Raw genomic sequence first — 15184 nt, 5'->3', positions numbered from 1 at the left:
TCTTGCTGCACACAAGTGGCATGAATAGATTTCAACTTTCCCTTGATTCAGACCAACAGATTAAAAACTAATTCTTCTCTGTAATATTTTTATACTAAAAACTAAGTTGAAATGATTTATATACACTTCCAGCCAACACATTTGCAATTCAAGGTTAGAACTGCTCTTGAAACAGCACCAGTTAAAATGCAATTACGACTCCCCAAGCAAGGATAAAAGAAAGAAGGGTTTTGCACGCTCACTTCAAAAGTTAAAAAGTCAATTTTTTTTTTACATGGGCAGGCACCGGGAATCGAACCCAAGTCCTCTGGCATGGCAGGCAAGTGTCCTTGCCTGCTGAGCCACCGTGGCCCGCCCTAAAAAGTCAATTTAATAATACGGAAATAAAAATTTTCATTTGTTTTTTCCTAAATGATAAAGACTTCATTAGTTACATTAAAGTAAAGGTAAAGCCAAGTGTGTTTATTAAATGCCACCGAGAAAGAATAAGGTGAGAAAACATGAGGCCGTTCTGAGATGGATGGCGCTTTCTTTTTGTGCCTGCCTTCCTGGTCACTGTCTCCAGTTCCTCCTCTGTTGCTGTGATAGGCTGTTTCTTTCCAAAGTGCAGAAGAGTGCAAGTAGATTATGTCATCAGCAGCGGGTTCCCTGCATGGGATGGCCTGGTGGTCATCTAAAGGGAATTGCTTGGGGACTTCTAGTAACACCACATTCATTTTCTCCACTGTGGCTTTAGGCTTTGAGTGAATAATACCAACGGTCTGTTATGTTCTCCATGGAGCAGCTGAGGGGATGGAAGGAAGACAGAGTCACACAGACCTGGGTCTCTAACCCACACAGCACCTCTTGATTCCTTTTGACCTTGGGCAAGTTTACTTAGTGTCTGCAAGCCCTGCTTCCTCATCAGTCAGATGCTCTTGCACTTGTAGTACTAACAACTTCATGAGATCATTGTGAGAATTAACGGAAAACACATAACCCTCTTAGCACAATGCTTAGCATGTAATAAAGGCAATAAATGTTAGTTGTTAGGTTAATGATATAATAATAGTGTCGTTAATAATTTTATTGGAATATTATTTTATGCTAAGAAGAAGTGAGAAATCAGAATGATGTCTGTGAAATACTTAACAAAATACCTAACACTTTATGGGCTTGGTAAATATAAGTTATGAGGAGAAGGAGGAGGGGGAAGCAATTTAATATCTTAAAGTCTTGCGAAGCCTAGCTTAGGGAATAATTGTAGTTACCACATTCCTCCTCATAGTAATAATAACTACAGAGGTGATAATAACCCTTATTGAACACTTACTATGTGCCAGAAATTATTCCAAGGACTTCACATATAGTAACTCATTTAATAGTTTTAAAAACCATGTGAGGTAGGGAATGCAATAATCTTCACTGTACAAATGAGGGAACTAAAACACAGAAGATTAAATAATTTTAATAAGCTCACACCTATTTTGCAAGTAGGACTCAGTCATAGGAATTGAACCCAGGAAGCAAGAATAAGAGTTTTGAGTTTGAAGAATTAAGCACAGGTCAGGTCCTTTGGAGCCCACAGTAAGAATGGGGGTTAAAGAAACGTGTGGAACAGAGGTGTGATGTGATCTCATGCACACGTTTAAAGGGTCTCTGTGGCCTGACTGGCTCTAGAAGAGTCAAACGAATTGAACCTCCGTTCAGAAGCCCAGAGAGACAGAGGAAAGCACAGCATTGCACAGGTTGTTCTGTGGTTCCAGCACTATGCGGGGTGGCCAGGTTGCACTGCAGGGGCACCTTCTCATTTTGGCCTCTGTAAATGCCATGCATCCTGAGAATTAAACAAAGTGGAGGTCCAGATGGTAGTCAGGTTCTCCTTAAGTGAGTGTGGTTACAAGACTAGGTGAGGATTGAGGGACAACCAACAGCAGCTGTGTAGTGATGCTTCTGTAGCTTTCTGGCCCAGCTGATCACTGCTCACTTGCCAAGATGAAAAATGCCGACTCCTCTCGCCAGTCCAAGGATCACAGAGGTTTCCACTCAATGACCAAGCAGGCACCTCATGCCTATTACCAAAGAGACAGGACACTGGCAACTTTCGTTCAACTTAAAGGAATTGCAGGGTTTTAGCGAATGCCACCAGCCTACAGAAGGACATTTGATGAGTCTGTTAAGCTTGTCCTCCTTTCCCTCTTTTGTGTGGCTGTCAAGGAAAGCTATGATCCAGTTGACAATATAATTCGTTCAGGTCATCAGTTTACTCTCAGAACTATCACATCCTTCCTTCAAAACCTTTGGACAAGTTGATCTAATGACAAGGAAGCAGTGAGGCTTTTAAGCCATAGTATGTCATTAAGCTGTAAGAGCAATTTAAGCAAAAGCATTTTTCTGTTAAATTCAGAACTTGCCTCTTTTTACAGTTATATGACTAATTCTTCCCTGAAGCAGCAAAAGTGAACTTTTGAGAACTAAATGCTAGCTGCCAGGGAAAAAAAAGCAAATATTCTAGGGAATAAACAAGCTTCAGAGTCATCTTGCTGAGATGGTCTCCTAGGCCATTCTTTTCTGGCAACTTGGAGATTAAGCCATTTGAGAACAGATGGTTGTCTTTTCCAGAAAATTTCCGGCCTAAGTTGCTATGTATGGCAGCCCATTTCATTTTTTAAAATCACCCTAAAAGTTAGGGAATTCCTCCCTTTATTCAACTCACGTCTCTTAGGCTTTAATTTAAGCCAATTTCCTATTTTTTGGCCTTCTCTAGATGCGGAGAAGAGCTGGTCAGCATCTTCCACATTCTGGGGCCTTTAATCAAATTACTCCTTACTTGGCTTTTCTTTAGGCTAAACAATCCCCTTCCTTTTAACCTTTTCTCACAGGATTTATTCTCCATCCTTTACATCATTTTGGTTGATTTTTCCCTGGACTGTGCCCAGAGGGTCTTTGTTAATTCCTTTCATGTAATTTTAAGACGTTATCTTCTCTAAAAAAATCTGAAACCTTCTCTCGTTTCTGGATGCTTTCATCCAGATTTTGGAAGGCCTGTCGAGTGGATATACATCATTAGTTTGAGGTAATTTTTCTTTTTGACATCTTTAGCTGTCTTCCTATGAGTGGGTGATATTTGACAGAGTGAGCAATCTAATTTCTCAATTTTTTTCTGCCATTCATTGTCTTTTTTCCCTTCACTATAAATAAGGAAGCCACAGCAGAAGGAAGAATGTGAGAGAAAGTGAATTCTCAATAGACTGAATTCATCTGGTCCCTGAAAAGAAGAGAAGCTAAGAGAATTATAGGGAATTGAAATAACACAGGAGTAACATGCTACTTTTGCTTTAGGCTGTTTGAGCGACTACCCTGGTTCATTTTACCTTGATGAAAAAGCAGAAAAGGTTTCATGGTTTTTGATATCACTCTACATAAGCCGGAGAATTGGAGGGGAGGTAGAATTGTAGGGTGACTCCATATAGTTTTAAATGATTTTTCTTGGCTAAGATCGCTGTTTAAATGTAACACTTCATTTCTCCCACAGAAAACGTTCTGATTGGGTATTCAAAGAGCCAGACGACCAGAAACAGTTCATACCAGTTTCTCTCATCTTCATTCCATTTCCTCCCTCCTACTTCTAGGAGGTAGTGTGTTGGTAGAAGGGCATTTTAAATTGCAGTCGCTCTCTTTGGTGACAAGAGCAGCTTTGTGTTCTGTTGAGAACAAGTCTTTATCGCCCCATGACTGCTCCATCCCTCTCACATATTAAAATGACCTTTTTTGTAAGTGATCAGAATGTGGAGGGCCACGAAGAATCCCTTTTGGTAATTATGATCCTGGAGTCCTGTTTTTTGTTTTTTTTTGTTTGTTTGTTTTGTTTTTCTTTCCTTTTCTATGAAAGACTGGTCAATGATCTTTTAGATGTTTCTTATTTATTACAGTAGCAGTTAATCTGTATCGTAGGCTGACTGTGTGCTAAGAACTTTACGAAGGTTTTAATCCTTGCAATGCCCTGATAAGGTAGGCAGTTTTATTATGTATGTTTCATAGATAATGAAACTTAAGTTACAGAAAGCTTAAGTAGTTTGTCCATAATTACCCGTCTGGTAAATGTTGAGCTTGGGCAATTGAACCTGCAAGTCATGCTTTCAGTGACTTTGTGACTCTTTGCTGAACTTGGCTCCCTGGTTGGTAAAAAGACCTATTAAGAATGAAACCACTGTGATTATCACCATTTCGTGGAGGACGCATTGAGGCTTAAAGAAGTTAAGCAACTTGCTCGGGGTGGTCCCAGTGGGTATGCAACAGAGCTAGAATCCATGCCCAGGCGGTCAGCCTCCGGAACCCACTCTCTGCTCCTCCTCATCATTGCCAAAGACCTTGGTGGAAGGGCACTGCACAGAAAGACCGGGACTGTCGCCTGAGACCCAAACTAGAGGAGCTCCCTACAGCCTGCAAAGGCAGTGCTTCCCTGCTTAGCTGGCAGGACAGAAACCATAGCCAGATCAGGTTGTGGGCAGTGGTTCCAGGGAGCAGCCTCGCGTCCTGCTGGGCTCTCCGCCTCGCCCGCCATCAGCGCATCCGACCGTTTTGTGTTCTTATCGCCAGCTCCCCCTTTGGACTTCATATCTTTTCTAATTGATGTTCTTTCTCTCTCCCTCTGGTTGTCTGTCTAGCTCGAGGCTTTTTATTCCATTTTCACCACGGAGCAGCAAGACCATGTCAAGTCGGTGGAGTATCTGAGAAATAACTTTAGACCGCAGCAGGGTCTGAACGACAGGGTGGTGTCCAAGTCTGCCGGCCGCGACGCGTGGAACCACGATGCGACAGACTTCTTGGAAAACCCACTGGGCACGGAAGCCTCTAAAGGTATGTTTGGATTAAGTGTCCTTGCCTGGAGGAAATTTCCTTATCATAAATTACTTTAAATTAAAAGGAGCTCAAAGCCAGCCACCAGTTGGAAATTGGTATTAGGAACATATGTAGGCAGTGCAACGGTGGCTTAGTGGCAAGAATTCCCGCCTGCCGAGCCAGAGACCCGGGTTTGAGTTCCAGAGCCTGCCCATGCCAAATAAATAAATAAATAAAACATATATGTCTCTGCTAAAAGAAACTGCTCTGGATGATAAGTACAAGCAGTTGTAGGAGTACATTCAGTGAAATAGATATGTTAAAAACTGGCCCTGTGATTAGTAACATATTAGTCATTCTCTCTGCAGTTTTACCTTCTAAGTAGAGCCCTAACTAGTTAATGACGAAAGAAAGCTTTTCATGTTTTCCTTTTTAACTGTTTCCCCATTGAGATCAGGATTTTGTCTCTGAGCTCAAACAATAGGAACTTTTTTACATGGGCAGGCACCGGGAATCGAACCCGGGTCCTCTGGCATGGCAGGCAAGCATTCTTGCCTGCTGAGCCACCATGGCCCACCCACAATAGGAACTTTTAATTGTTTCCAACACTCCAAGTGCACCCTTCTCCCCAGCGTCCATACCGGACAAGAATTCCATCTCCAAGTTTCCACCCGCACTGGAAAACACTGCGCCTTTTTACGCTATTATTTTAACAGTTTAATTCCCATCTCTGGTAATCATGAGTTTATAATTGCCAGGCATCATAATATTTTCCATTTCTACTTTCTCATGTGAATTGAACATGAATTTCTCTCCTAGGAAACGAGAACATATGATTCTACCCTCACGTGCCCCCTCTCAGGCTCTGCGATTTGTCTTAATCACAGTACCGAGCTCAGCAGAGCTCCAAGACTCAGGAAACTGCGAGGGGAATGATGCTGATCAAAGTCCTAGTATTTGGAGGGGAGGAAGGCGTAGAAGGAATTTCCTTTGGGTGTGAGGAGATGGATATCTCCCAAGCCAGTGTTCTCATTCTATGAAGATTTGAGCTTGGGTAATATGGGAAGGGCTTGTGTCATTTGTAACCATCTGAAATGGACTGTGATGTTTTTATTGTGATGAACTGTATGAGGAGGTTTTTTTTTTTCAGAAAAAATTATATGGGAAGGTTTTGTTTCAGACCAGCTTACCAGCACACGAGCTTTGTAGGAATAGGGGAAGTGAGATTATAGTCTGTAAGAATCGGTTAAGTAACTACAGTGATATGCACTTTGATGATAAGAATGAGCCCATTTTCCGGGCTTGTGTGTTTGAAAAGGAGCTAAAAGAAAAGGAAAGGGAGTTTGGAGAATGTGATCCTCTTCCTTCCTGTCTGTGTGATTCTGTCTGTGTAGCAAGGGGAGCCTCTCCTGGCCAGGTCCCTCGATTAAGGGCCGGAAGTCAAATAATTTGAGGCTGACATTTTATCAAGGACATTGTTTGTCAGCTGGGAACAACTGGGGTTTTAGGAAGCTCACAGCCTGTGAAATATCTGAGTTTGGGCTGGCATAGAAAACCCCACTTACGCTAAATGGTTTTTACCTAGCTAAAAATAAAAAAAACAACCGAACTCCAAGGCTTCCGCCCAAAAGTACTTACTGGGGAAAAGCAGGGCAGGGTGTGCAAAGTATATGTTGGAGACATGTGGGGAATGAGGAATTTATATCACAAGTGAGCATAAGATCTGGTAGCTCAGAATTGCTGAGGTTATGACAGTTATAAAGCCCTTTCCCGAAAAACAGCCTGAGCATACAGTATATCAGCTGTGCAGAGAGAATGCATGGCCTTTATTTCCCAAGAAAGGCAGAGGAAATAGCGGTGTCTGTTACATGAAATTGTCAAAGTGGGAAAGATCTTCCACTGAATGGGCTTTCTCAGGATTTGAGCAGAGCATGCACTTGTCCTTAAACGTGGGGCGTCAGGTGTTCATTCAACAAGGTTTATAGTCCTCACTGCTGAATCTTAAGATAGAGGAATACTAAGATATTTGGTGATCTTTCTCGAAGCAGAGAGAGCTCTAGGTGTAGTCCAGCGTGTGTTTTTAATATAGTATCTGAGTATAACATATACACGGAAATGTACACACATAGCAGGCACACAACTTGATGAATTTTCACAAACTGAACATACCTGCATAACAATCAAGAAACTAGCATCACCAGCTTCCCAGGAGCACTTCCTTAACGCCCCTTCCTACTCACTGTCCCTTCCCGTGGGTAACCATCACCATAAGAGAGCTTTGCCAGTTTTTAAATTTGATCCAAATAGAATCATCCAATATGGACTCTTTTGAGTCTTGCTACTTTTGCTCTACATTGGTTTTGAGAGGCATCTTTGCTGTTGTGTGTAGCTGTAGTTTGTTCTCTCTTATTGCCATTGTGTGACTAAACCCAATTATTTATCCATGTTAGTATATATAAATATGTGGATAATTTCCGAGTTTTAATAGTGATGAAGGTTCTTGAACATTGCTTTTTATAAACATTTGGACACATCTCTATTGTGTATACACCTACAAGTTCAATAGTGTCATCACAGAGTTCACAGTATGTTCAGATTTGGTAGAGGCTGTGGAATAGTTTCCCAAAGGGATTGTATGTACCTCCTTATGCTTGTACCAGCATTGTATGGAAGTTTCCAATTTTTTTTTTAAACTCCTTTTTTAAAGGCATAATTTTTATACCATAAAATTCACTCATTATAATTATACAGTTCAGTGATTTTTTAATAAATATATAGAGTTGTGCAACTATCACCACCCCCCAGTTTTAGAACATTTTCATCATCCCGGAATCTTCCTCCATGCCCATTTGCAAGCAGTCCTTTCTTGTACTCTCAACCCAGGCTACCTCTGATCTGTGTTTTATCTTTCCCTTAGCATGATGATTTTGAGCCTCATCCATCTTGCCGCATGTATCAGTAATCTGTTCCTTTTTATTGCTGAAATGTCTGTGTTAGTCAGGCTCTCCTAGGGAAACAGAACTGACAAGAGATGTCTGTAAATGTAAGTTTTTTATAAAAATTGTCTCCCACAACTGTTTGGATGCAGAAGACCCGATTCCATGGGGCAGGCAGGCAGGCGGAAAGCTGGGAACTGCAGGAAGGTTTTCAGAGAATTCCCAGGAGGAGCGGGCTGACCAAAGTAGAGATGGAAATTCTCTCTTCTCACTGCTGAACCCATCACTTCTCCTTTTAAAGCCTTCACCTGATTGGATGAGACGCCTCTCACTCTACTCCTTCACCTGATTGGATGAAATGTCCTCAATGCTTGCTTAACCAATCAGGCTAGTGTTTGCCTGACCAAAGAACTAGGTACCATCACGTGGCCAAGTTGACACACGAACCTAACCAGCCCAGTGTCCTTATTTTTTTTTTATCACTGCTTTATTGAGTTATCATCTGCTGTAAAGTTAGCCCTTTTACAGTTTACAACTCAGTGGTTTTTAATGTATTCACCAAAGTTGTGCAACCATCACCCCGATCCAGTTCCAAAACAGTCTTATAATCCTGAAAAGAAATCCATATCCATTAGCAGTCCCATTTATCTCTGTTTCTCTCATCTCCCTGCCGCAATTGCTAATCTACTTTCTGTCTCTATGGATTTCTCCATTCTGGGCATTTCTTATAAACAGGATTGTATAATAATTGGCCTTTTGTATCAGGCTTCTTTCAGTTAACCTAACGTTTTCAACATTCATCCATGTTGGAACATATATCAGCACTTTGTTCCTTTTCCTGGCTGAATAATATTCCAGTGTATGGATTTGTCACATTTTGTTTATCCATTGATGGACATTTAAGTTGTTTCTACTTTTTGACTATTAAGAATCATGCTGCTGTGAGCATTCACATACAAGCTTGTGGAGATAATGTAGACATGTTTTCAGTTCACTTGGTATGTACCTAGGAGTGACATTGTTGGGACATATGGTAACTCCATCTACCTTTTTCAGGAAGTGCCAAACTTTTTCAAGCAGCTACACCATTTTGCCTTCCTACCAGCAACGTACGAGTTCTGATTACTCCATGCCCTTGCCAACTGTTGTTAGTGTATGTTCTAGTTTGCTAGCTGCCGGAATGCAACACACCAGAGATGGATTGGCTTTTAATAAAAGGGGATTTATTTTGTTAGTTCTTCAGAGGAAAGGCAGCCAACTTTCAACTGAGGTTCTTTCTTATGTGGGAAGGCACAGGATGGTCTCTGCTGGCCTTCTCTCCAAGCCCCTGGGTTCCAACAGCTTTCCCCAGGGTGACTTCTTTCTGCATCTCCAAAGGCCTGGGCTGAGCTGCAAGTGCTGAGATGAGGTATGCTGAGCTGCTTGGGCTGTGCTATGTTGCACTCTCTCATTTAAGCACCAGCCAATTAAGTCAAACGTCATTCATTGCAGCAGGCACGCCTCCTAGCCTAGCGGACTGCAGATGTAATCAGCAACAGATGAGATTCACATACCATTGCCACATGTCCACAGCAACAGAAGTAGGTACCTTCACTTGGCCAAGTTGACAACTGAATCTAACTACCACAGTGTACATCTTCTTTTTAGTGTGTGTGGGGGAGGAAGGAGTATCTCATTGTTTCTATTTGCTTTCCCCAAATGACAAATGGTGTCCCTATTAATTTTATTAAATTTTTTTTTTAACTTTTTTGTGTGTATGTGAGAAACATAACCTACATGCAAAAAAGCAATAAATCTCCAAGTACATTCCAGCCAATACTCATACAACAGACTTCAAAGTTTGGTATGGTCCACGGTTCCATGACCCCCCATCCTTTCTTCCAGCTGTTCCAAAACACTGGAGACCAAAAGAAACATCAATATATTGATTGAGCAGTCATACTCATCTGCCACCTATTTATTAAATGTGCATGTCATAGAACCACATTCCACATAGCAAAAAGCTGCTCCTTTACCCACCCCCATGAAAACCCAGGCAGTTCAGTAGTACTGTAGGCTGATGCAACCACAGATGCTGACAGTCAGGAAGACTTAGATTCTTGACCTTACAGATAAAAGCAGTAAACCCAATGCGAGGGAAGAGTCCTCCTCCCTTCTACAGTCGTCTGCAAGAAAGATAAAAAGAAGGGTGGTGTTCTGTAATTTTCAGGCAATTCAAAAAGAACAAAGCCTGCCTGATGGACATTCTGTATCTCATCATTATTGGAAGATTCCAGTATCTCGGAGAACTGTGGTGCTGGGCATGGAGCAAGCCACAGAAGAAAGAAAAATAAGCTAACTGCCTAGGGCTGGGGTCAGTAAAGTTTTCCAGCATAGGACCCAGTGGTACATATTTTAGGCTTTTCAGATCATGTGGCTTCTTTTTGCAACTACTCAACTCTGCCATTATAATATGAAAGCAGATGCAGACCGTGTGTCAGTAATGGGTGAGGCCATGTTCCAGTAAAACTCTACGTCCAAAAACAGGTGGCTGGATTTGCCCTGGGAATCCAGTTTGCGAATCCCTGCTCTAGGGGATTGCTCATACTAAAATATGAGCAATTTAAAACAAGTGTATGATTAGGTTTCCCAAAACAAGTGTGTGATTAGATGTTTCCATACATCTTCTATCTTAAAGGTGGTAATGGCCATGCCTGTGAAGGTGCCTTTGGTTGCTTGTGCTTTTCCATTCCACTAGAGAACTCCAGGACCCACCAGAGGCTCCTGTACTTGATCACAACCAGTTACCAGTTCACCTTAGCACATAATCGTCTTTCATACCGTGCTTGCCGATAAACAGAGCCTCAGTTAACTGATTGTGGCACCCCGCCCCCTTCCCCTGGCTGCCGTTTTTTAACTGGTGTTCACTGAACAGCACTGTGGTAGACGCCTGAGTTAATACATCCCCAGAGGAGAAGACCTCTTTCCTGCCCTTCCATCAGGATGATTGAATGTACTGGAAAAGGGGAGAGAGAATCATGCCTTCAGTGCCAAGCTGGAGAGGCATGGCCATGTAAGACACTAAAGGCAAGGGGGGGAAGTCGTCTTCACATTATACTGTTGCTGAAAAAAGACTTATAAAGGATGTCATCCATAAAAAATATAAAGCTTTAGTTCCAGTAAATGGAAACAATATTTAGGCTCGTTGGATTGCACAAGGGACATCCAGTTAGCTACTTTGCCCTTTGTCGGTAAATAACTTGGACAGGCTTTAGGATTTAATGGGCTGTCATTTCAGTTATTCTGCGACACATCCCGGGCACATGGAAGAGCATTCAGTGATTAAGAGCTGAATACTGTCTATTGTGAAGACTTTTGGAACAGTGAACAGAGAAAAATAACTTTCCTTCCAACAACATGAAACATATGGTTTATTAATTTAATGCAACCTGTTCAAACCACAGTGGAATCAAAACCACTTGATCTGATAATTTGATTTGATGGCTTAATTAAAACGACACTGTGTAATGTAATAAAGGCAAAGGAAATGGAAAGGGCAGGGGGCTACCAAGGTACCCTCCTTTCTCCTAAGCCAGTGCCTTGGTTTTTTTTTTTTTTTTTTTTTTTGAGAAATGCTTTTACTTCTGCTGATGGGAGAAATCTCTATTTTAGCTACATTTTCAAAGATTGCTTTTTGTTTTTGGTTAAAAACATAGTTGAAGGACATGTATCACTTGTGTGGGATGCCTAAATAACTAGCCTATTTTAAATCTGAATACACTGAGAAAGAATATCACAGCCTCCACACAAATTAGCAAACAAAGGAGTGAATCCATGATTGCTTTAAAAGGAGTTTGACATTGAAATCATAGTTTTCTGCTATTTTGGGAGAAAATATTAATGTTGTTCTTTTTTCAGTTTAATCACTTCTACTCACCAAATTAATGAGCTTGAATGACTATATCTTATTAAAACAGGCTTCAGTGTGAACATTTCATTCTTTCATAGGCAACTGCCATCCCTGAAACTCTGAAAAAGTTATCTCGTTACTTCTAGAGACTTTCAACACAGCAGAAGCCTTGCTAAGAAAAAAGTTCCAGTGGAGTTTTTAACCCCCTTCTTTATAAATAACCATCATTGAGGGCGGGCCATGGTGGCTCAGCAGGCAAGAATGCTTGCCTGCTATGCCAGAGGACCTCTTGCCTGCTATGCCAGAGGACCTGGGTTCGATTCCCGGTGCCTGCCCATGTGAAAAAAAATAAATAAATAAAAATAACCATCATTGGCCATCATGTTTTAAACTTGAGAGTGATTAAAAGAGAAGGTGAAAAACAGGACTGTTTTAAGACCTTTGAACATCCTGAGTTCTCATACTTTTGAAGGTCAGGTCATGTTCTATGAAACATTTTTAAAAGCTCAGCTATCCCGCAACTATTGTAACTTTATGTAAATATGTAAGACTTGGTGTAAGCTGCCTTTGATTGTTAGACATAATGTTGATGTGTTACAGACATTTAATGAAGCATTAATTACTTTTGTTTCAGGTTTTGTAGCCAATGAAGCATTTTCATCAACCTTTGAAACTCTTGTTGGCTCTAAGGAGCCATGCATGAGGCACAAAATGTTTTAAAAAGTTAAAACAGGGTTTTTGTGTGCCAGGTACTATGCCAGCCTCTCCCATTCATATATGCTTTATTTAATTCTCAAAACATCTCTGCCAGAGTTCACTTTTCAGTCGTTTATTTATTGAGCATCTAAGATGAACAAGTTCTAGATGCTAGAAACAGGTGAATCAGGGCAACATGGAGTTTATTAGTGGGTAGAAATAAATAAGCAAGTCAACTGATGATAAGTGTGTCTGTTGTTCTAAAGAAGTGAAATGGGGTGTTTGCTGAGAGGAATGGGGTGAGGAGAGGCAGTGAGGAAGAGGTCCGCCTGGAGTTGGGCAGATGGTGATAAGGAGCCAGCCCTGCTGAAATCTGGATGAGAAGGGCATTTGCAAAGGCTCAGAGGCACTGGAGCAGCTTGGAGCAAGTTAGCCAAAGGGGAGCACTATAGGAAAGAGACTCATCCCAGTAAGGAATTAAGATTGTATTCTTACAGCAGTGGGAAGCCTTCAGAAAGTTTTCAGAATGAATTAAACAGGTTTTGAAACCTCTCACCCTGGCTTTTTTAGTGAGAATGTTTGCAAGGGAACTGGGGTGAAGTCAGCAGGACCAGCAGGAGGCTGATAGAAATATTCCCAAAAGGGGGGCAGTGGTTCAAACTGTGGTAGTGGTAGCTGTGAAAAACTAGGGGTGGAGTTTTTGTGACCTATTGAATGAAATGATGTATGGAAAATAGAGCACAGGGCCTGGGACGTGGAAAGTGCTTGGCAAATAATGGTACTTTTTGTCTGTAGGTCAGTTAGTGGCTTCTTTGGATGTTCAGGACAAACTCTTCTATGTGCTCTGATTCCTGGAGAACATATTTCAGAATGAGGACTGTGTTTTCTTCCCGGTGGTAGTATGAGGCCAGGGTGTTTAGACTTGTTAAAACCCTTCTGATAAAATCCACAACCCCAAACCTGGACCACCCGTGCTGGCCCCTTCCCAGCCCATCTTGTACCTCAGTTCCCTTGGCACATCCTTCACGCAGTCCACCACTGCCATATCCCAGCAGCCTGCCCCTCTTCTGGAAGGCTTCTGCCCCACCTCTGTACCTAATCAACCCTCTCTCGGTCCTCCCAGCTCAGCCCCGCAGAGCGGTTTGCTGACTGTGGGCTGAGCCACGTGCCTCAGCACTATCAGGACACTGTGCCTTTCCCTCACAGCACTGAGCACAGTTGGAATTTCTCATTCTTTCGTGTGACTTTTTTTCTAATACCTAATTCTCATATTACTCCACAAGCTCTATGAGTGGCTCTTTTTAATTGCTTTATTTTTTGAGGAGGAGGTGCTGCGCGTATGTCAGCTCCTCAGTAAATATTGGAAGGATGGGGAAGGTGGATGGGTACATGACTCTAACCCAGCCATGGCCAGGAATAAAACATTCTTCCCACGAGACCTGGCATGGTTGGGGACATGTACGATCTGGCGCAGGCTGCGTGCTCTCGTCAGGGACACAGCCAGGCCAGGCACGTGCAGTAGGATTCCATGCCATTCCCAGTTCTTGAGCCCAGAGACACTCCTGAGCCTGGGAAACCATTTTCTACACCGACCGTCAGCCATTTTGGATGGAAGCATTCATCTAAAAAAGTTGTAGGAAGAAGGTTTTCCTCTCTGTCCCAAGGAACAGCCCCTCTCTCGTACCTATAAGCAAGAAATGGTGACACTTTCAGTGGCAGGTGCCATGTCAGGATATTCCCAGGCCGAACTGCTGCTCTGGTTTGGGAGCTGTTGAGCTGATACTGGAAACAGGTCCCAGGGACCATTTATCGTAGTCACGCTTTATAAACATTACCCAGTTCCTTGGTCCCCTCCGTCTCCAGGCAGGTAGGTAGAGTTTGATCTTCAAGGCCAGCATAGCAGCCCTCCTGTGGCTTCTGCATTTCTTTGCGAGCCAGGAAAATCTTCCCTGACATTGGTTGACTTGTGTGGGCACCGTGGGGCTGGGGACAGCAATTTGGAAATTAATAAAGGCCAACAGTATTTTTCCTCCCAGAGCGACACACCTGCTCTGTCTTTTACCAACTAGCTTTCGCGGCTCGTCGAGCATGAGGCTCCTAGATATTTGCCTGCATCTCCTTGGTACCACGGGAGGAATTTAGCTGGGAGACAGGTTATTTATCCTTCCCCACCTTCCCACTGATCATTCCTCAAGAAACAAGGGTTCATTGAGGTTGTTTTTCTTCAGGTACAAGGAACACAGACAGAACCCTTAGCTCTCTCATGGTATAGGAAGCAGTCTCCTCAACCTAGCCCCTGAGGCCTGAAAAATCCAAGGATATCTGTAAAGGCACGGAAGTCGGGAGCCCGAGTTGTCATCTTTTCCTCTTTGCTTCTCAGCCAGTCATCATTATGGTTGTTGACGGTACTCCTGGGCAGCTCTGTGACTGGTTTTGTGGTTCCAAAGCACCGGCTGGGGCCAAAATAAGTGTCTTGGCTGTTGCATTTCAAATCTATGCCTGCATTGACAAGGAGTTGTCTCAGTGTCTGACACTAAATGCTAATGAGTATTATCAAACGCATGGAGCCACGTAGTTTCTTTGCTTCTGGGCTGGCACCAGGAAGGACTTCCTGGAGGAGGGGGACTCTCGAGGAGTATGCTGACCATTTAAAACCGTTGGTTTCCACCACCCAGCTGGGAAGCTACAACTCCTCAAGGCATATGGACCCCTGCATATATATGGGGCAGCCAAAAGGCCACGATGCCTAGGTCCCTCCATGTCCTAAATAGATGATTTCCAACTAGGTGGTGCCACCTATGCATAGCCTGGTTTCTCTCTGCTGCTGGCAAGCTCCTTTTCC

At 42.6% G+C, this 15184-nt stretch overlaps 1 protein-coding gene across 4 annotated transcripts in view; it reads left to right on the top strand.

Annotated features, from left to right (window-relative positions):
- The window catches only part of PTPRG (protein tyrosine phosphatase receptor type G), a 730904-nt gene that overhangs the window by 600297 nt on the left and 115423 nt on the right, over positions 1-15184 (top strand). For all 4 annotated transcript variants that reach the window (XM_077128810.1, XM_077128809.1, XM_077128808.1 and 1 more), the window contains exon 8: positions 4647-4839. In XM_077128810.1, coding sequence (XP_076984925.1) covers positions 4647-4839 — 193 coding nt within the window. The remainder of the gene's footprint in view (positions 1-4646; positions 4840-15184) is intronic.

The sequence above is a fragment of the Tamandua tetradactyla genome, chromosome 15 (genome assembly GCF_023851605.1).
Source record: "Tamandua tetradactyla isolate mTamTet1 chromosome 15, mTamTet1.pri, whole genome shotgun sequence".
NCBI classification, from domain to species: Eukaryota; Metazoa; Chordata; class Mammalia; order Pilosa; family Myrmecophagidae; genus Tamandua; species Tamandua tetradactyla.
The sequence above is the reverse complement of the archived record's forward strand: the minus strand, read 5'-3'. Positions and strand labels throughout refer to the sequence as shown.